This window comes from Crassostrea angulata, chromosome 9, assembly GCF_025612915.1.
Source record: "Crassostrea angulata isolate pt1a10 chromosome 9, ASM2561291v2, whole genome shotgun sequence".
In the NCBI taxonomy this organism is placed as follows: domain Eukaryota; kingdom Metazoa; phylum Mollusca; class Bivalvia; order Ostreida; family Ostreidae; genus Magallana; species Magallana angulata.
Window position 1 is genome coordinate 7,913,699 of NC_069119.1, and position 20,722 is coordinate 7,934,420.

Genomic DNA, 20,722 nt, shown 5'->3' on the forward strand with positions numbered 1-20,722 from the left:
TAATTCTTGTCGTTTTACAATTCATCATAAGGTTTGAATATACTGGCATTTTGTTCATACAATGTAGTGGATGGCCAAAATTGATTTTTTGCATCATTTTTCAAATAATCCAATCATAGAAAGTAAAGCCAATATTCTCTTAATTACGAGGGTTTTCCAAAAAGTTCGCGGACACATGTAATTTCATTCTAAATAACGACGCTATATTTAGGAAAGTATTAAAATATTTTAATATAGACTATAATAATGCATGTGTATAAAAATCAGAGCAATGTACATTCTTATAATGTAGTTATCACTACAAAAACATTGCCTGTACAGGCCGCACGGCCCAGTCTGATGGTTACACGACATTTTTATAACGTCGTACGTATAGCACGTTGGTTTCTGTTACTTTTCAACGTAGTCACCTTTGCACTGCAAACACTTCTCACACCTTCTCTAAGCCATGAATAGAACACATCCGAATACCATTTACTGTCGATTTTAGATACAATGGTTCGAGTTGCATATTTAAGTTCATCAGAATCCTCAAATCTTACTCCTCTTAGCTGTGATTTGATGAAAGGAAAAATTGCAAAATCCATCGGAGCAAGATCCGGACTGTATGGCGGGTGTTAAAGAAGATCGAATCCTAGGAGTTCGATTTCCAGACAGGTGGAAGCTGTCGTATGTGCAGGTGCATTATCTTGGTGTAGGATGATATTTCCAAGGTCCACAGCCATGGCAGGGCGTTCTTTCTAAATTGCCTTAACTAAGTCGCGGCGTAACACCTGTAATAAATTTAAAACCAATGTTTCGTTTGGTACACTGTATGTGGCTTTAGAATATGTGAATTTAATCATATATAGTAATTAAATGAATAAAAATTAAGATTAGAATGTCCGGGTATTAAATTTATGAATTACGATATGCTAAATGCAGGCACGTAGCATCAGGGGGGGCCAGGGGGGGCCTGGCCCCCCCACTTTTTCTCGCAGCAGCAAATTTTTTAAAATTTACATATAAAAAAATAAATTATAATGGAGTTGGCCCCCCCACTTTTTTGGAAGTTAGTAAAAAATTGGTATGAAAATTAGGAAATGAGTAGTCAAATTGAAGTTACGCCCCCCCCCCCCCCCCCCCCCCCCCCCCACGGATTAGGAATTTCATGATTTGGAGGGAAAAAAATTTTGGTAGGGAAGATTTTTTTTTTGGAGCTGAGCCTTCCCCCCCCCCCCCCCCCCACTTATTAGGATTTTGAAGATTTTTGCAAAACTTTAAATTTCCCTTTTTATGCTTGTCAAGATTTTTTGGATGGGTCTGGCCCCCCCCCCCCCCACTTTCAAAAACGATGCTACGTGCCTGAAATGTAGCAAAATGGATGTTTTTAAATCTGATATTAAAATTTAAATGTTATGAAATGGGTAGTTCTCTACCTTGGAGTAGTATGCAGCATTCACCGTCTGACCGGAGGGTACAGCGTGGACCAAAATCATTCCGTGCCGATCAGCAAAGAATATATACATTTGTTTACCCACGGATTTCGCAACCTTGGCCTTTTTCGGTGCTGGAGAACCCCGGTGTTTCCAAATCCTGGATTCTGTTTTTGATTCTAGATCAAAATGATGCAGCCAAGTCTCGTACGTAGTAATGATTCTGTCAACTTCTGTTAAAAACTCAATCTCGAAGTTTAGACAATTTTGACACTGGACCGTTCGTGCTTTTCGCGACACTTTAATACAGTAAAATTTAAGTTTAATTTTAATGAAAACATTCAAAACCACTTTAATCTGATTTGGAATTTTACGACAAATATTTTGGTATACAATATGCATATATAAACCCGTTTAAAATGACAAAAACGCGATTGTCCACGAACTTTTTGGACAGCCCTCGTATATGCAGAGTACTAAACAAAAAATACAAAGACGTCTTCCTGTAAATAATTTTAATTCTTTCTTAAATCACAGGCAATAGTACATTTGTACTGTATGTTGACATCAAAATTATGTATTAATTCTATAAAGAATCACTACTTCTTACATGTAATTCTAGTATGTTATAAGAAATAACTGTCACATCATATGCATGATTTGATTCATAACTCCATGTAATAAATGACTGGAATATTGAAGATAGTTTAACAAAGGACCTCCACAAATGAACTTCATACAGGACTTTCAGAACATGACCTGGCACCTAAAGTGAGGCTGAAACTTGTTGGCCTTCAATCCCAATTGCATTCGCTGTCGATTTTTCATCCTCTGCACGAAAGCCATGTCCTTTACTCTTGTCTTAGCAACTTCTCCTAGAATGCAGATTTAAGTGGCATTGAGTGTTCATGTATACAATGTACATGCACATTAGTATGAAATTAATGTATTGAAAAATAAGCTAAAATTTCTTGATTTTTGGTATGTTTTTTTTTTTTTGCTAATTGTTGTTGTTAGTGTTTTCAGTGTGTAAACAAAATACCAGATTTACATTAATGATTATCCTAATAATATTTCCAAAGGCATTTAATATCATTGACTGTCAAAGAACAAAACAATCAGGTTTGCAGTAATTGATAATAAATTTGATAATTTTGAGAGTCCTTCGCCATTGCAATATAAAAGAAAGGATTGCATATCATAAGCAATGGGGCTACATCACCAATAGCAATGCACTTTTATAAAAACCAAAAACACTGGTTAATAAAATTGTACATAATACACGTGACCATGATTAAAAGATTAGGTCAAGCTTGATGTCTAGGCTACCAATAAATAGGTACATATAATTATGTAAATTTTGTTGACAGCAATTAATATCAAGTTTATAACAGTACCATACCTGTGACACCTGTCCAACCCAATGCCCTGTACTGAGCCAGCATTTTGGGCAGTACTGTAGATGACCCCTCTGATGACCTTTGAGGCAGATTTTGTTTATAGTATTTCCAGAGCGACCGGTGTCCAATGGTGGCACCTGTGTAAGAAATGAAGTTAATTTAAAAGATGTGTCAATAAAATGCAGAATCCTTTCATCAAAAAAGTATTTTCTTTAAAAAAATGCACGCAATGGCTCATTAACAGAGTAATACATACGCATGTACTAGTATACATGTACGTTAAATTTTGTGATATTACACATAAGAAAAAATTGCTGCAATTAAGGGCATTGAAATCAAAGCTAGACAACACTGACATAAATATATATTGATGTAATAATTAAATACACTGGAGCAAACTATCAAAAGCAGCCATATTGTGAAGTCATACTCATGCAGGTTTAATACTCATTCTAATTAACTTTTGTTACAGTTTCATAAGAACAAAATTTTCAGTTTTATTTTCGCCTTGAACTTTCAATTCCTCTTGAAAACATACACCATTTCTTAATATTTACATTTTCAAAGGTCTTTGTCTGAGAAATAACTACAAATCTATTTTGTAATGTATGGTCCAATACATTTGATCAATGACTATTTCAATATTTAATTGAACAATTGCTGAAAATTATGTTACAAGTAATAAGAAATCATTCTTTGAATATTATGAAGTGATCAAATATGGTTGAGCGAGATCAAATCTATCACAGAGCCATTAGGGCATTATTAGATTTGATCACTCCCGATCGTATTTGATCACCTCATAATACTCGAAGAATGATTCTTTATTCCTTAAATAAATCATACGATTTTTGATGCCCCTAGCCCTGACCCCCCGTTTTTGAGACACGTGTCTCAAATATTTCAATATTTAATTGAACAATTGCTGAAAATTATGTTACAAGTAATAAGAAATCATTCTTTGAATATTATGAAGTGATCAAATATGGTTGAGCGAGATCAAATCTATCATAGAGCCATTAGGGCATTATTAGATTTGATCACTCCCGACCGTATTTGATCACCTCATAATACTCGAAGAATGATTCTTTATTCCTTAAATAAATCATACGATTTTTGATGCCCCTAGCCCTGACCCCCTGTTTTCCTCACCTGAGGGTAGGACCAGTTCGTAGCCCTCCATGCCCTGACCCCCCCATTTTCCTCACCTGAGGGTAGGACCAGTTCGTAGCCCTCCATTCCCTGACCCCCCATTTTCCTCACCTGAGGGTAGGACCAGTTCATAGCCCTCCATTCCCTGACCCCCAATTTTCCTCACCTGAGGGTAGGACCAGTTCGTAACCCTCCATGCCCTGACCCCCCTATTTTTCTCACCTGAGGGTAGGACCAGTTCGTAACCCTCCATGCCCTGACTCCTCATTTTCCTCACCTGAGGGTAGGACCAGTTCGTAACCCTCCATGCCCTGACTCCCCATTTTCCTCACCTGAGGGTAGGACCAGTTCGTAGCCCTCCATGCCCTGACCCCCCCCCCCCCTATTTTTCTCACCTGAGGGTAGGACCAGTTCGTAGCCCTCTGTGTCCAGCGTGTTCTCTGTCACCTCTACCTCCTCCTCACCTCCCTCCCCCGTCTCCATGGGCGTGTCCCCCTGGTCTGGATAACTACTCCTGTTTATAACATAAGGAACAGACCCATACTTAATGTTAATCTGATAAGTACTTCTATTTATTACACAAACAATAGACCCCCCATACATATATACAGTAAAACATGGTTATAGTGAACATGCTTATTATGAACTGACGCCTACAGCGAAGTGATTTTAAACTTGATGAATATAACGAAGTAAAATTGCCTGTCCCTGGCACTTCGTTATAAGCCTGTTTTACTGTATATTTCTGTTGGTTTTTCTTTGTATTTTTGCATTTTTTTAAGCAACAAAAAAATCAGATTTAAACAATGTTTTGAAAATACCAATACTGCATTAACATATAGGTGGGCATCAGTTTTCATGGGTTTTATGAAAATTTCAGGTTCAAAGGAGGAGTAACTTTGTTGCCAGCGACCCTATCAATTCAATTGTTATAAGATATTGTATTTCAATGAACAATTTATTTTGTGGATCAACTCAACAAAAAAATTCACCAAAATTGGCATTCACCAAAAATTGATAAAACTAGTGGTCAAAGCCTAGAACAAAAATCTATGACAATAGAGAATAAAAAGTTGTGGTAACAGATACAGATATTGCATCTGCCTGGTTTTGAACCTGGGTCCTATTGCTTACAAAGCCAGCATCCTACCAATCAAGCTAAAGGATTAACCACAGCTTGTCGGAGTGCCATGTGTCTGACTTTACCACACTATCACAATAAAGTTTTCCTTTATTTGTATTTATTTTGAATATACCTGCAATTATAGAAATCAACAGACTCCGTCATCTGGACCTGCATGTATCATGTTATATCTATATTTATTCTTAAGTATACCTGTAATCATAGAAATCAGCAAACTCCAGTGCAGACTCCTTCTCAAACAGAATTTTACAGTGGCCCTTGTCCACCATGTGTTTCTGTACTGCCTGCACCGAGTGAAACATCTTACTCTTCTCCCCACACCACAGGCACATGTGTCCCTCGCCCACCTTCTCACCTAAAAGCAAATTAGAAATGATAAATACATGTATTTCATCTTTATCAAATTATTAATGAGGTAATGGATGCTCTACAAGATAAAGCCGCAAAACTTTATATATCAATCAACCTGTTACTTGATTACTGTCAAACTTGTAAATAGATATATGTATAATTTCACTGATTATTTTAAGCAAAAGAGGAAAAACTCTTAATTAACAAAGAGATAAGAAACATAATGCAAACGGAGTTACCTCCACTGTTATTCTAAAGGCATGTGATAAACACAGAGTATGAAATGTATGTGAAAAAAAATGAAGTCTTCCAAACAACAAAGTTTGCATTTACTTCTGATAAAATGAATTTCTGGAAAAACATACCAAGATAGGTGACCATTCCCTCTACATCGACCAGATAATCGGCATCGGGGAGGAAGAAGCCATGTTTGACGGACATGTGGTTGATGTTGTTTTCCAGTGAGGAGCTGATGGAGGAACAGAACAGACACTCCTCAATGCCAAGCCCTTCACCCTCCCACTCCTCATCATCTTCATCCTCAGAACCTACAAGAATTTAAAATATATTATATTATTTCTTAATTAAAAAAATTGAGTTTTAAAGCATTGCTGCAAAAGCAGATATGCTATTAAACCATCTTTATAACCAAATTCTAATTATAAACAATATTGGAGAAATAAGTAAGAAGTTTTGATATTAAAATTCTGCAGAAATGTGTAAGATTGAGAGATTTACATGTTATATAATATAAAAGCAAAGGTACTAAATGAAACTTTTATATTTCAAACAACACTTCAAGACATTACAGAAGGGGTAAAAAAAAAATTGGCTGTGGAGAGAAATCAGAGAATGATGTTGTAGAAAGGAATAATGAATGAGACCCGATAATTAAAGGAGGTTAAAATTTGGGGGGAGTAAGGAAGATTGCAAGGTTTTACCCTCAGCTAGCCCTTTCTTGGCCTCCTCACTGAGTTCCTCAGCTTTCTGTAGATCCTGTTGTATCTGTGTGTTAATGGCATCCTTCTTTCTCTGGACCGAACTTACCGGGGCTTGGGCACCGCTGGTATATGTGTTTTCCTGTTTTATGACATCACATTAATACAAGAGTCAGTTGAAGAGTGCAATTGAGAATCATCATTCAGATCTATAATCTTGTTCATGAAAACATCATTTAATACACCGATGTTTCTGTTTTTTACATAAATGTACATGAAAAAGTTGTTGACTAGCTATGTGCCTTGATTGTTTTACCTAACTATCAAAGTGGTTATTCACATGTGGGGCAAATTTACTTTAGTTACAGACGCAGTAAGCTTAAAACCCCGTAAAATACCCTATGCATATGGTGAAAAAAATAAAGTTTAGAAAGGTAAGTCACACATCCCCATATTTAATACCCAATACATGCGTTATGTTTCACAATAGAAAAGTTAAAAATGCAAAAATACAGTAACCACTTTTTAAGTAGTTATCAAGTATGGATTTACAACAATAAAAGTTTAGAAAACAAAACTGAGTTTGCTACTAATATTCTAGGGAATGAATAAATGTGATTATAATAAGCTTGTATAGGACCTCTGTTTAATATTTTAAGTATACTGTGGAATCATTTAAATTCATGGGGGCCAACTTTCGTGGATTGTTGGTTTTTTGCTGATATTCATAGGGATGTTATTTTGTGGATGCATTGTTTTCAGTTTCAGTAAGAAAACTAAGTCTTTCAAAATTAGAGAGAATGTACATGTAAATTCGTGGGAGAGGGCTACCCACGAATGCCACGAAAATTAAGTGACCACGAATTTTCATGATTCCACAGTACTCTTTGGACACTGTCCAATGGACAGAGGGTGCTGTGTGGCTGTGTGTCACCTGTTGATGGGCTTTAGCTGCCACCTCCCTGTGTTTCTTGGACTGGATGTGGTTCTGGTAGGCATTCTCTGTACTGAAGTGTTTACTACACAGCTGACACACCATAGACTGAGTTTTCTGCTCCTCCTCCAACTGTTCCAAACATAAAAGTTGTTGGTTATTAAACATTTATACATGTACTTCTAAGGTTGTCAGATTGGTAATAAAAAATGGGTATTGTATTGTAGCAAATTCTGTGGTCTTTTGTCAAAAAAAAGATTACTTTATCAGGCCAAGAACTTTTAAATAAGGCAGTCTGGTATTTCCTTTTTTTTAATTTAAAAAAAGAAAAGAAAAACCAAATTCATTTGAAATTTACTTGAAATTGAAAAAATGAGGATTTTTTTTTATTTTAAAGAAGCAGTTATAATTATCTATGTGGCAGCATTCAACACTTGAGACAAAATTGAAAAGATAAAAAAAGAGTTATTTATCCCAGTGAAAATTATCTCTTTTATCAGAGGAACAATGTACCTTAATTTTAATTATATAAATATGTGCCCTTCCTCACCTTGGCCCTCTGGGAGAGGACTTTGTCCTGGAACACCTCAGCAGTCACAGGCCCCAGATCTGCCACTTTACGCTTCAGGTTGTACCTTTGTTTTAAAAAACCCATATTTAATTGAATAAATCAAAATATTTTTTAAAAAGGGGGGTTTTACACCTAAAACTAGTAAGAGTTCCTCTCCTTACCTGTGCCAGTCTGTCTTGTAATGGGCTCTCTGTAGATCTCCATCCCGGAACCCAACCCGACAGGTGATGCAGGTAAAAAGTCCCGATGACATTACACAGCCTGAAATTGTCATAGATATATCAGTGGTGTTTTGTTTTTTTTTAAAATAAACATACAATTTGCCACAACAAATTTATTTTGGCTAATAAATGTGATAGTGTGTACATTGTATATGCATATATACGGTATTGTAGATACATGTAAATCATAGCTCAGGAGACTTATTGTATACACTAATCATATAGGTTTGTCCTCAGGGTACTCGAAAGAGCAGTAAAATGTAAGAGATTGAAATATCTTGTACCAGAGACATAAATACATGTAAAATTGTTATCTATGTCTCTGCTTGTACGGAATAAAACTAAAGAACTGAGCTATTTTCTTTGAACAAGGACAAAAAGAAAGGTAGGACTTCTTATCATTTAAAACAATATTAAATAAAGTCATTATACAATTTGTTGTCCTGCCATACCTTTCTTCTAAACACGAACAGATGACAAATTGATTACACCACACACACCACACTGTAATACCGGAAATAGGGCAATGTAGGTAAGGCACAAAATAAAATTTCGTAAATCTCATAATTTAAAAAAATTAATATACCTGAAAATTAAGATATAAATAGATGTTTTAAAAATATGGATCATTTTAAAATTTGGTATCACATTTTCCTTTTCATAACAAATATATGTTAAGCATGTGTTCCATTTTTCCGGAATTAAAAAGGCCATGCTGTTCATTTTGGGTTTAGCTTCTCGTATTTTCTTCCTTTTAGTCTGAATAAGCGAGAGACCATGGTTAGTGTTTTGAGGCAATTTTCAATCAATAAAAATCACACTAAGTCGATGACATCTAATTGTGAAATCTATGAATTTGTTAAATGAAAGCCTAAATTTCAATTTGAAATCGTTCGCTTATTTAATTTCGTGAAGAAAGTCATGAAATGGGGAAACTATTTAGCTGGTTGATGTCGGCTTTCGTGAAATCATTCAAACACTTCGTGTTAATTAGAAAACTAGAAAGCATCTATAGTACAGATGTATCATTGGAAATATCACAACTTAAGGATGCATATTTGGTCAAAGTTTAACCCAAATCTACATTGGATCTGTTTGGGTGTCAAAATAAGTTAAGAGTGACAAACAAGATGCAGGTGTTTTTAGCTGCTTGAATCAATAATTCATTTTGTATTAAGTTGGATTTTCAAACTTTTCAATAACAAAGTAGGACAGATAAAATGTTTATAACACAGAAATTGGCAAATATCAAACATATCCTTCAAAGTAAAACATTCTATGTGAGTTTTTGAAGCATGAGGCGTTTAACACAATTTTTGTTATTACTGATCTTCTCCAAACAATAACAGCGTGCATTACACACTGTATGCATAAGTTTATATATATATCCCATCTGATTCTGGTAAATTAACTTCAGGTCTGTACATTCTAGCTCCCTATCTGAAAAAAATTGGTTGGACGACCAGAAAGCTACGTTATCTGAGATTCCTCTGACTTTAACCCCAGCTTTTATATTGTGATGTGCGCACCCGCATGTCACAATATAAAAGTGGGGGTAAGAAGTGGAGGAATATCAGATTAGGAGCTACAGTGCATCCCATTGTAAAAAAACTGCAATTTACGACGCACAGACCTGCAGCTACTGGTTAATATACTACCTCCTCTATATTCCCAAATCAAAGGTTTCTGATCTGCATCGCTCTACATAAACCCATGGCCAAACAGGGAGAGTTTGGCCTGGTGTCAGTCATATTTTGAAGACAGATTCATTACATATTGACTTGCTGTTGCTAGTTTTAGTACAAATTGTTAAACAGATCTTTTTAACATTTTAAAAAATGAGTGAGAGGAGAGGTGGGATACATTGATCAGACTTCACTTGTGCTGCGTGTTGTTCTTTTGAGTGAAATAATTACTTGTGCAGAATTTACCATAATTGACCATTGTAAAAAGAATAACTTAGAAAATTTATTTATTCATTGCAGGCAAAAAGAACAAAGAAGGTGGGAATTTGCGGGAAATACGGAACCCGATATGGTGCCTCTCTCCGTAAAACCATCAAAAGAATGGAAGTCTCTCAGCATTCTAAATACACATGTCAATTCTGTGGAAAGGTTTGTTGTTGATATTTAAAACTGAATTACAAGACTTGTGTACTAGCTGTAAAAACTTTATTTGTATGTCCTGAGAATGATGTTAAAAATTGATTTGTATGTCTAAGAAAATCGTAAACTTGATTTGAATGTACTGTATTCCCAGTAATTTTCTCGATTATATAATTTCTGCTTTTTTCGCAATCACTTTTAAAATTTATTGAATTCGCAGAAAGTATATCTCATGTAACTTTCTATATGAAACTTTTTAATCGCTAAAAATGGCTGACACAAATTTAGAATGTTCCTTATTTTCCCAATTTTCGCAAATTTTGTGTAAGAAACTGACTATACGGTATTACAATTGCTGATTATATCTGTTGCCTGTAGGATGCCATGAAGAGGAAAGCTGTGGGGATCTGGAGCTGTAGTCGATGCAGGAAGACCGTGGCCGGAGGTGCATGGGTCTACAGGTATGCTGCACACTGTTTCACATGTGTAATATACACACACTTGCACACATTTTGCAATATATATGCACTTGCGTATTGTGCACTCAGAGCTTTCAATAAGAGTAGGAGGGAGGCATATTTTTCATCTTTTTAATTTAACAATCAGAATATCAATATTAGGGAAAATAAACTATTATAAATAATTGGGAAATAGCTCCTTCAAATGGGGAATTAAACTCTTCAATTCAAAATTATTGCAGATCTCAGACCCCCCCTCCCCCCCCACACACGCATATTTGTGATTCTCCAGATTTCTTGGTAGCTATTAATTATTAATGCACAATAATGTTGAATGTGATTTTTTAGCTTGACCTATTTGCTGTAGGACTTGCTGCAAAATGCATACATGTTGCTGACAATCATTTACAATTAGTGCTGGTTTTGAAATCAGTACAATCCCCCCTGCGAATGTTATTGTCATTCAAATTTAGACCACATGGTTTTATTTGACCCTTTCAGTTTCGCAGTAAAAATCGTGCCTCGTGTTTATAGTCAATATCCCAAAATTTAGGTACTTGTAGTCAAATATAAAATCTAGTCGTTTATTCATTTTAAACTTTACCACCATTAATTGGTGGATACAATGAGTTCTAGATGTAAATGTGACAATAGAATATATAGTTTTTTTCTGCTTTTGAAAGAAATAACATGCTTAGTAGCGATCCCCCCTAAGGTTTAATTTTCGATCCGCGCCTGACCTAGTAATAGCATCAATAGTGAAACAGATTATACTATTTTATGCAGAATGTTCCTTGAAATTGGCTCAATATACTAAGTTTTAATTTAAAACAGACATGCATTCATTTTTTTAAAAGCATGGTAATGCACACCAAAAGCATCAAACATGGCTGATTTTATCAAGCAACCCAGTGTTTATATTTTCAACCACGTGTAGAATGGTTGATCACGAACGATAACTCTGTTCTGAATATCATTGTTTAGTTTAAATAACCGCTAGATGATGAAATAAGACATATCCTCATATATTTTCATGTTTTAAATAAATTAAAGTACCGGTAGAAAATGATATGAAAAACTAGCAGTACTTACGTATTTTGAGTATATTATCCGAACACTTATACTTCTGCTCAAAATTTCACAGGAACTGAACAAATCTCGGTGAAGTCTCGTGAACTTTTATTCAAGCACCTCTGGATATATTACATACTTAGCAACGATAAAGAAAACATTCCGAACACGTTCGCAGGGGTGACAATGGTAAAGCTGCTATCGAAATACAATTTTCACAAAGTTCAAATCCCAACAGGTGAATATTGATTTCGAGGGTAGTTAGATCAGTCCGTTTATTACCAGTAACAAGTGTATGATTATGGGATTAAATAAGCGGGTACAGATTTACATTTCATCATGAGCTTCACCAAAGGAAGTAGACCGTCATCTTCAACAAACATGTTTATTTCTGCTGAAGTCACTAAAAAACAAGGGACAACATTGATGCAGATTGCTTCTAAAAATACATAGTCCAGTCTGTGTAGCATATGTACTAAGTATTTCAGGAAGGAGGTGTTTTACTTGGGTGTGAGGCTTACATGTATTTTGAGTAATTTTACCTTGTGAATTTATTAAGTTTGAATTTTCTAGGGAGGGTCTTGACCCCCAGGTCATGCATGACAATTCAACTCAGGGCATTATTTTTTTTTAAAACATACATTAGCAAGGTTTTTAAAATTTAAATTTATTGATAGGAAATGTTTAAACACAACAATTGATTTCTTACAATTAGAAAATAAAGTATCATTAAGGCATATGTACAATTATTTATGCTTTAATTAGATTTTCATCGTAATAATTTTGTCCTCTTTTTATTTCAGCACAACTGCCGCCGCTACCGTCAGAAGTGCAGTTCGTCGTCTCCGTGAAATGAAGGAATCTTAAATAAATTTATCTCCCCACAACGCCTACTTGTTCACTTGTCAATTTGCTGGAGTGTTTTAATGAATCAAGGAATATTCAATTTAAAAAACTTCATATTTGGAGTAATTTAGAAGGATTTAGACAGAGGTTGTTATACTTTCATATTAGATTTCTTGATTTTTGATAAATGTGTGATTTTAAGAGCTCTTTTGCTTGCTCAGTAACAAACTTTTAGCCTGTAGAGAAATGTTCATACCACGTGGAAACAAAGAACTGCAAATGATAGCATTGTCTAACTCCCTAACCTAAAGTCATTTTTAGATAATTGGCTAATATTTATTTTTTGTAAATAATGTAAAACATATTCATAAAAAAGGATTTGTTGTTTCACGGGGGTATAACTATTCTCTTTTGAGAAGTGAACAGGCATAGCCTACATCCATGTAGATGTAAGGTATGTCTGTAACGTTTTTAAAATTAACGATATGAATTAAAATGAAAATTTACTTTAACATATAACGTAAGCATGTGATTATTAAGATTTTATTCACATATCTACCGCTAAAAATATTTTCCTTACTCATAGGGATCGATTTCAGTCAAGAAATGTTTAGACCCCCCGTAAGCAAAACGTTCATTTAAAAAATAACTAATTGACTCTAAATTTAAGTTAATATAAATCAATTGGGAATTGATTATACTTTTTAGTAGATAACTTTGTTTTTTGGATATCTGACAGAAATTCAGAAATATTTTTAATGTAAAATGTAGGAGGGAAACGGGCGTTGGTGTTCACAGTCCCTTTTGTTGAAGTTGATGCATATTAAAACCAGCATCTTGGTGTGGACTGAAATAAAATTGGAAGTTCATGGTCCATAGCATTTAGAGTCGAAGCTAAACACGGCGCTTGTAATTTCTCTTTCATCACCGCTATATCCCTACAACCCTTATATATATAAGCCGCAGACCTTTTTATACTTGTATATTTAGAATATAACAAGGAGAATAGTAAGACATTATATATGTTAAACAACATCAGTAAATTTTAAATGATCAACGAAGACCAGGGTTGTGTTCAAGATCGTAGCTGCTAGGTAGGGCTACGTAGTTGAACGTTAAGCTAGCCTAGCCGCTACGTAGATATTCGTAGCCTAAATATTTTATGCTATGCGTTTAATTCAAGATGGCCACCTTAGTTACCACTTTATAACAAACATGAAATCTATTTAGTTAGTGATATTTTGTTTATCCCTTAAATTATATTAAATTTTAATGTATATTTTCGGTTGAAATTAACAAATTTTGTCAATGTAATCAGTCTTTAGTTGAATATTTCCAACTTCAAATCTGAGACTTATAGCGGTCCGTTCAATAGACCTAGATATCTACGACCTAGCGGCGAGGCTTGAACGCAGCCCTGCATTCATGATGATTAGCAGTATAGGAGGCAGTAACGCTTTTTATAGGAAACTTTATGCTTTGGTTTTTAAAACAGGAAAATGAAAATTAGTGTTTTTATCTGTCCGTCACCAAAATAATATCGTATTAAATTAATATCGTCTAATAAGAATTAATTGATCTTGAGATGAAGCGCTTGCATGTATAGATCTGATGGGGAAAATTCCAAGGTTGCGAGTACAGTTAATGTACATTAATTAATTCATTTATGATGCATGTTTTTATACAATTATTATAACCGACGTAAAGTCGGGGAACGAAGGGCAAAATGAATAATAGGACTGAAGATGTATCGTAGAACAAATATGCGTCGTACTTCGATTTATATGTTAATTTTGCAAGATTTAAGGGAAAAATTTAAAAGAGTTACAAAAAATTGGGGGGGGGGGGTGTTAAAAATTCCGAATCATTTAAACTTTGTTTGAATTAAAGACACAATAAAGACAGCCCCCATCTCCCCTATTGTCACTTCTCTGAAACTGAATGATTGTCACATGTTATCAATGTTACAATGTACACAGTGTTCACCTACTAATGTACACTTTAGATGTTTTGACTCTGAATGATAATTTGTAAAAATAAAGACCTAAACCCTTTTTAAAAGGGGATAATTACAGGCAAGGGAAATAGATAGTGTCTTAAAACAGAGACATAAGTTATTTAATTATGTCTCTGCTTAAAATCAACTACAACAGAAATGCCAATATATAAAAAGTGCCTGTTTGGGAGGGTAGCAGTTGAAATTGACACCCCAAGAAAACCAATTGTCATCCGACGTGAAGCGGAGGTTGACAATGGTTTTCGAGGGCAGTCAAATTCAACTTTTAACTTCCCAAACAGGCACTATGAATTTTTGTTATACTGAATGTCTTAATTTTAAAGAAGACATCATTGCTTCTATGTAGAAATGACGTGAATTCTACGGCGAACCATACGCGCATAATTTACGCGCATGTAACAATTCTTTGTGTTACCCGTTGCCAAGTGTGTTGCTAACGCTGAGGGTTATACAACGGATTATCAACTGCTTCTAAACCAATCAGATTTCATATTTTATATGAAAGTATAACAATTATGGTTCTTCAAGGGTGTCAAATTCAACTGTTACCCTCCCAAACAGGCACTATATATTTCATTATCATGAATATATTAATTTTAGAGAAAATTTTACTGTTACCCGTTGCCAAGTGTGTTGCTAATGCTGATGGTAACAGAACTGATTATCAACTGCGTCTAAACCAATCAGATTTCAGTTTTTGATATTGTTTTTATAAAAACCACGACCCCTAGGTTAACAGAGGAGGGATCCAAAGCTAAACATTGCAGTATATACTGGGAAACTGTTATAAGTTAAAACTTTTAGTTGGTTAATCTTAGAACCTTATATCTTTATTTAATAACATAACAAAGTATAAAAAGTATTAAAAGTATACGAACATTAGGTCACAGTAATCTACTTTTAACAATTTCAAATACACGGTATTGTAATATTTGATACGTTGAGGCATATAGGAAAATAAATGTAAGATCGCACCGTTAATGTAACTTGGAACTTAGGAGTCAAATAATCTTTTATGTTTTGGTTTTGTATTGTCAAATAATTGAATATATGAGAATTTTTTTCGTTTTTTTTCGGTTTTGCAAGAAACTAGAGTTTCGTTCCATATTTTAAAATATTTCAAAAGAGATCATTATAAGAACGGTTGTTCAGGTGAGTGATTTGGCACATGGACCTCTTATATTATTATCAGCTTATTATAAGCAAAAATTAGTACATGCAATGCGTGTTTTTTTAATCAACGTATTTATAATATACAACTTGATAGTATTTACATGTGGTTTTTCCAAGGTCCGGTGTTAATTCATCATTGACCAGATTTTGAAGATGGAAGTAGGACAATCAAAACAACTGGTTGGCCAAGGTAAAAAAAAATTACGATTTGAACTTTCAAGAAAAGATGTAGAAAAAACAAACACATTTTTGCGCCTAAACTATTAGGATGTTTAGTTACTGGATAATAGTTTACCGCTATAAAAGTCACACGATTTCACATTTTTTTTTTCTTGATGTGTGATTTTTTAATCAGCATACAGCCTCCTGTGGAAAGACGTGATTTTGAGTGACAAAAAAACGGCTATAAACTATGACACATTTGAGAAAAAGTAAATCTAGTTTGTGGTTTTTTTTTTCAAAATTTTAATTCCCACCATGTTGACACGTTGCTGAGACCAACTGAGAAAATAAGTGAATAAGGGGGAAAATCGTCTATTTTTTACTGAAATAGGATGCTATTGATGATACACCTGTAAACTAAAAATGACACATTTCTTCAGAGGTGATATGCATACATGTACGTATATTACATGTATTTTAATGCGATTTTGTGTTGCTTTAATACATGTACCGACAGAAATAACATTTTTATCGACTGTATTAACTATAACAAACTGGAATAAAACAAACCTATTTTTGCTAATATGCATGTATCTACAAGGTCACTGAAAGTTCAGAAAAAAATTATATATACCAAATTCATTTTTGATTGTTTTTCTTGTCATGTGTATTATAGACCTTCAGCTCTGCAATCACCATAAATTGATTTCATAATATTTCGATGTAGGTGAATTCATACTCGTGGAACTACGAAAATAGTGATCGTATATTACAGGTGCCACTCTAGATCACCTCAATCAGGACAAAGAAATGCATATTACATACATATACTGTCCTTGTATAATATGTGAGTGGCGCGTGGCGATAAAAATAAATAGTGTATATATGGGTCTGCTTAATATTGATAATAAATACATTCTATCAGCAGACAGCAACAAATGTATAAATATTTATAGCAACTTGGATATCTTCATTTGACTGATAAACTAAGTAAACATTTTGAATATACATGTATGTATAATGAAATATACTATCACTCGAGTAGATATAGACGAAATGTTTTAGACTTTGAATGAATAGTTTTTTGACGAGTTGTGAGGTTTTTCTTTTTAAAATGGATAAGGTCCTAAGCTTTGTTTTCCTGTCTTTGATGGCGGGGTGTGTTTCGGGTTTAAATTCTGAGAGATACATCCCCCAACACTGTAAGATGGTGAACCCCAACACGCCGTGTGTGTGTAAAGACGAGTATGGTAACTATGTGGACCTACGGCCTCTCGCATGGAAAAATAAGACCGCAAGGTAAATGAAAGAAATAAGTTGCCGAGTCTCTCTCTCTGTCTGTGTCTGTCTCTCTCTCTCTCTCTCTCTGTCTCTCTCTGTCTGTCTGTCTGTCTGTCTCTCTCTCTCTCTCTCTCTCTCTCTCTCTCTCTCTCTCTCTCTCTCTCTCTCTCCAAATTCTGATCCTATTGACAGATTCATGGACCATCCACCAGCAGACGACGATGGTCACGTGTATTCTTTTAATCCCTGTTACGGCTTCCTTGAGAAATACCTTAATGATACGTCAGGATGCCTCAATGTCGCGGTAATTACGTCATATATATATATATATATATATATATATATATATATATATATATATATATATATATATATATATATATATATATATATATATATATATATTACCATCCTATGTATGCTTACGTAAATATATATATTTGTTCAAGAAGGTTACTGAATTTTTTATAGATTAAAGTTAACGTCTATAACTGATTTTCAATCAAAAGTTAACAAATCATTACATAGTTTGCCAAGCAATTCTTTTATTATTACTTATGAACAGAAATTGATTCTTAAATATTACAGAGCTGTCGTGTTAACAAAGCAAGGACCGAGTTTGTCGACATTGGAATTCAACAAGGTGCAGTATTTGGCCATTTTGACAATGGCAACCTCTCGTTAACGTACATTTCCAAAGATAAGAAAAGGTTGGTAATTAAATGAATTAAGGTTTTATAATAATGATATTCTTAATTCGTATGTATTGTATTAAACACAAAAATTTCAAAAGACAAACTTTATTCAGTAAGGAAGGAATAAAGTATTATAAACAGAAATTACACAGTGGATTAAATATGTACTGGTATTGTACGCATACCGATTCTAATCAATTGACCTGTAGTACACACTTATGTTAAAAATTAATAATTACCATTAGTTTCTTTACAATTGATGGATTTTTTCCGTTTGTTTATCTGTTTCTTTGACAACAGGACCACAATTCTGTCTCTTTATTGCGATTTGAATCAAGAGAAGAGCACTTTGCGAGCAGTGGGGGACATGGGCAGATTTTATGTGAGAGAACACAGTCGCTTATGCCTCTGCAAACATGCAATGTGTATATGATGTACTAAGTAAAATTTAGTTGAAAAATGGTATCAAACAATTGTCCGCTGTTTTTTTCTGCATGTTAATAGCATTATTTCTAGAACCATTACAATGCAATTTGAAATGAAAATAATGTCCCAAATTAAACGCACTTAAAAATATTCAAAGTGCGTTGATTTGGTCCTTAATTCAACGCAGTTTTAAATAATCAAAAAGCGTTGTTTTTTTATTCTATTGCGCATGCGTCGTCACAGTGGTATTTTTCCCTTGTAGTGGTTGCAGTTGCGTAGTAAACATTGCTGTCCAATGAACGAGTCATCTATTCGAGCTTATCTGGGAAATGACCTCACGCTGGGTGCAGACAAAGCGGGAAATATTACCGTGGTGCCCCAGCCACCGACCGTGCCGTCCCCAGGGGTCGTGACAATCACTCAAGGGCCCAGTCCCGACACCAGAGATCTACGGAAAATCACGCTCCTCTTGACAGGGATTTTGTATGTACATGTATATCGCATCAATTAAGTTAAACCAATAAAACCATAATTATATACAATTAAATTGTCTAAACCCCAGTAGGAAGTGCCATGTATCAACGGCTTTTAGATTATATACATATTATATATTTCAATTACATGTATGTTTACAATAGAACATTTTAGCTTAGCTTAATTTGTTTTTACACAGACTGAATCTTTAATGTAACACATGCATGAATCAGGATATTGACATTTCTAGAATAATTGTTCTTAATAATTTAAATCATGCTGAACAGATTTTTTTCAGGATCAGTATATAGATCAATAAAAGCAATAACTGACGCCTGCCCTTCTAACTTTATTGGATTTGATCACGTGGTATCCAAATCAAGTTCGAAGGTACCCTATTACTTAGATGATCTTTTTTTGTAGAATCATGTGCTCTGTGATTCTGTTGGTACTAGTAGGAGGACTATTCTGGCAGTACCTTAGGAGAAAACCTTACTCACAGTACACTATGATTCCAACGGAAGACATATTGGAAAACCAGAAATATCCGTACTAAATGGGTGTTCTAAAACTGATGTATCTGATAGAAAATTGTAAAATATAGACTACTTTTCTGCAGATTAAATTGAGGATATTTTTCCACTATTTGATAATAGGTCTACTACCTATGTTGAAATAATGATATTTTAACTTCTTTTTTTTTTTTTTTTTTATAAAAACCATTTGTATATATAAGCTTTGATTGGAAATTGCATTATTGTAATATTTGTGTAGCTACCATTGTAACACTTCAACATTGCGAACTTTGTATCCAGTATCCAGTAAACGCACTTTAGCAAGTTATCACAACAACCATGTCGATCATATTTCTCACAAGATTATTTTGTAACAAACAGTCGACTGTAAATGATTTTCTGTTTCAAATTTCACCTTTCGATATATATCTCTACATGTACGTTACATGTATATTTGATTGTTGTGTGGATGTGAGTAAACGATTCCATCTTATGTTACCACGAAAAAGGGACATCAAAAGCAACAGTTTATAGCACCTATTTACATATGTAAATTACTCTGTTCCATGCTTTTGTTTGTCGTAGGGCTATTACATACACCGCGGAGAAATTTACAATAAAACTTTAAGATACTCAAGGTAATATTGATTCAGTTTGCCTTAAGGATGACGTTTACTCAGAATGAAATTCCACTGATAATAATGAAAAACCAACTATTGTGTGTTATAGACCTTTTATTGTAGTGTTATTTTTCGATTTCAAAAAAGTAGGTCAATGACCTACTTTTTGAGTTAATGGCCATTGTATATTTTTGGAAAATTAATAAAAGGAAAATCACTTCAAATTTTACACTATGATTAAGATTTTCTTAATTGTGAAAATGATACAAATTGCTCAACACTTTTGAAAATGAAATACAATTTATGAATGGCAATGACACTAAATACATACAAAGCATTAAGTTTTCCTTCACAATTTTTATAAATATTCCAGTCCGAATTTCCTCCATCACTTTTCAAATTCCTGCCCATTTTTGATCCAATTTTACAAAAAATTGAATGATGATAATACAAAAACATTTATAGTATTAAACTACTTATATTGATCTTATTCTGTTGGCATATAATTTATATGAGGTCAATGATCAAAATTTTGAGATATGGTGTCTTTTCTCGTTTTTAAGCATTTTTCAATATTTTTTGAATTCATGCCATATTATTTATCATGAATAAATGAGGAAAAACTACCAGAAAATATGCAAAATTATGTAGACTAAAATATATAATCTTAACTTTTAATATTAGAGTACTTCCAAAAATGTTTTAGCAGAAAACAAAATCTGCAAAATTTATTCCGAATTTCCTCTGTTTGGC

General features: G+C 34.0%; 3 protein-coding genes across 3 annotated transcripts; 2 read left to right on the top strand and 1 right to left on the bottom strand.

Annotated features, from left to right (window-relative positions):
* Positions 1–1,915: 1,915 nt before the first annotated feature.
* LOC128163122 (cytoplasmic 60S subunit biogenesis factor ZNF622-like) lies at positions 1,916–8,651 on the bottom strand. Its single transcript, XM_052826630.1, has 10 exons — positions 8,579–8,651; positions 8,067–8,166; positions 7,885–7,969; positions 7,335–7,466; positions 6,404–6,542; positions 5,828–6,010; positions 5,304–5,466; positions 4,363–4,481; positions 2,818–2,952; positions 1,916–2,290 (listed from the first exon to the last, which is right to left on the bottom strand). The coding sequence occupies exons 2-10, from the start codon at positions 8,156–8,158 to the stop codon at positions 2,163–2,165; spliced, it is 1,176 nt and encodes a 391-aa protein (XP_052682590.1). The 5' UTR covers positions 8,159–8,166; positions 8,579–8,651; the 3' UTR covers positions 1,916–2,162.
* A 216-nt stretch (positions 8,652–8,867) lies between these two features.
* On the top strand, positions 8,868–12,647 carry LOC128162362 (60S ribosomal protein L37a). The gene is made up of 4 exons (XM_052825522.1): positions 8,868–8,906; positions 10,112–10,240; positions 10,610–10,692; positions 12,564–12,647. The coding sequence occupies exons 1-4, from the start codon at positions 8,904–8,906 to the stop codon at positions 12,625–12,627; spliced, it is 279 nt and encodes a 92-aa protein (XP_052681482.1). The 5' UTR covers positions 8,868–8,903; the 3' UTR covers positions 12,628–12,647.
* A 4,310-nt stretch (positions 12,648–16,957) lies between these two features.
* LOC128162074 (uncharacterized) lies at positions 16,958–20,036 on the top strand. The gene is made up of 6 exons (XM_052825264.1): positions 16,958–17,257; positions 17,432–17,543; positions 17,828–17,949; positions 18,235–18,316; positions 18,623–18,843; positions 19,258–20,036. The coding sequence occupies exons 1-6, from the start codon at positions 17,031–17,033 to the stop codon at positions 19,388–19,390; spliced, it is 897 nt and encodes a 298-aa protein (XP_052681224.1). The 5' UTR covers positions 16,958–17,030; the 3' UTR covers positions 19,391–20,036.
* The last annotated feature ends 686 nt before the right edge of the window (positions 20,037–20,722 follow it).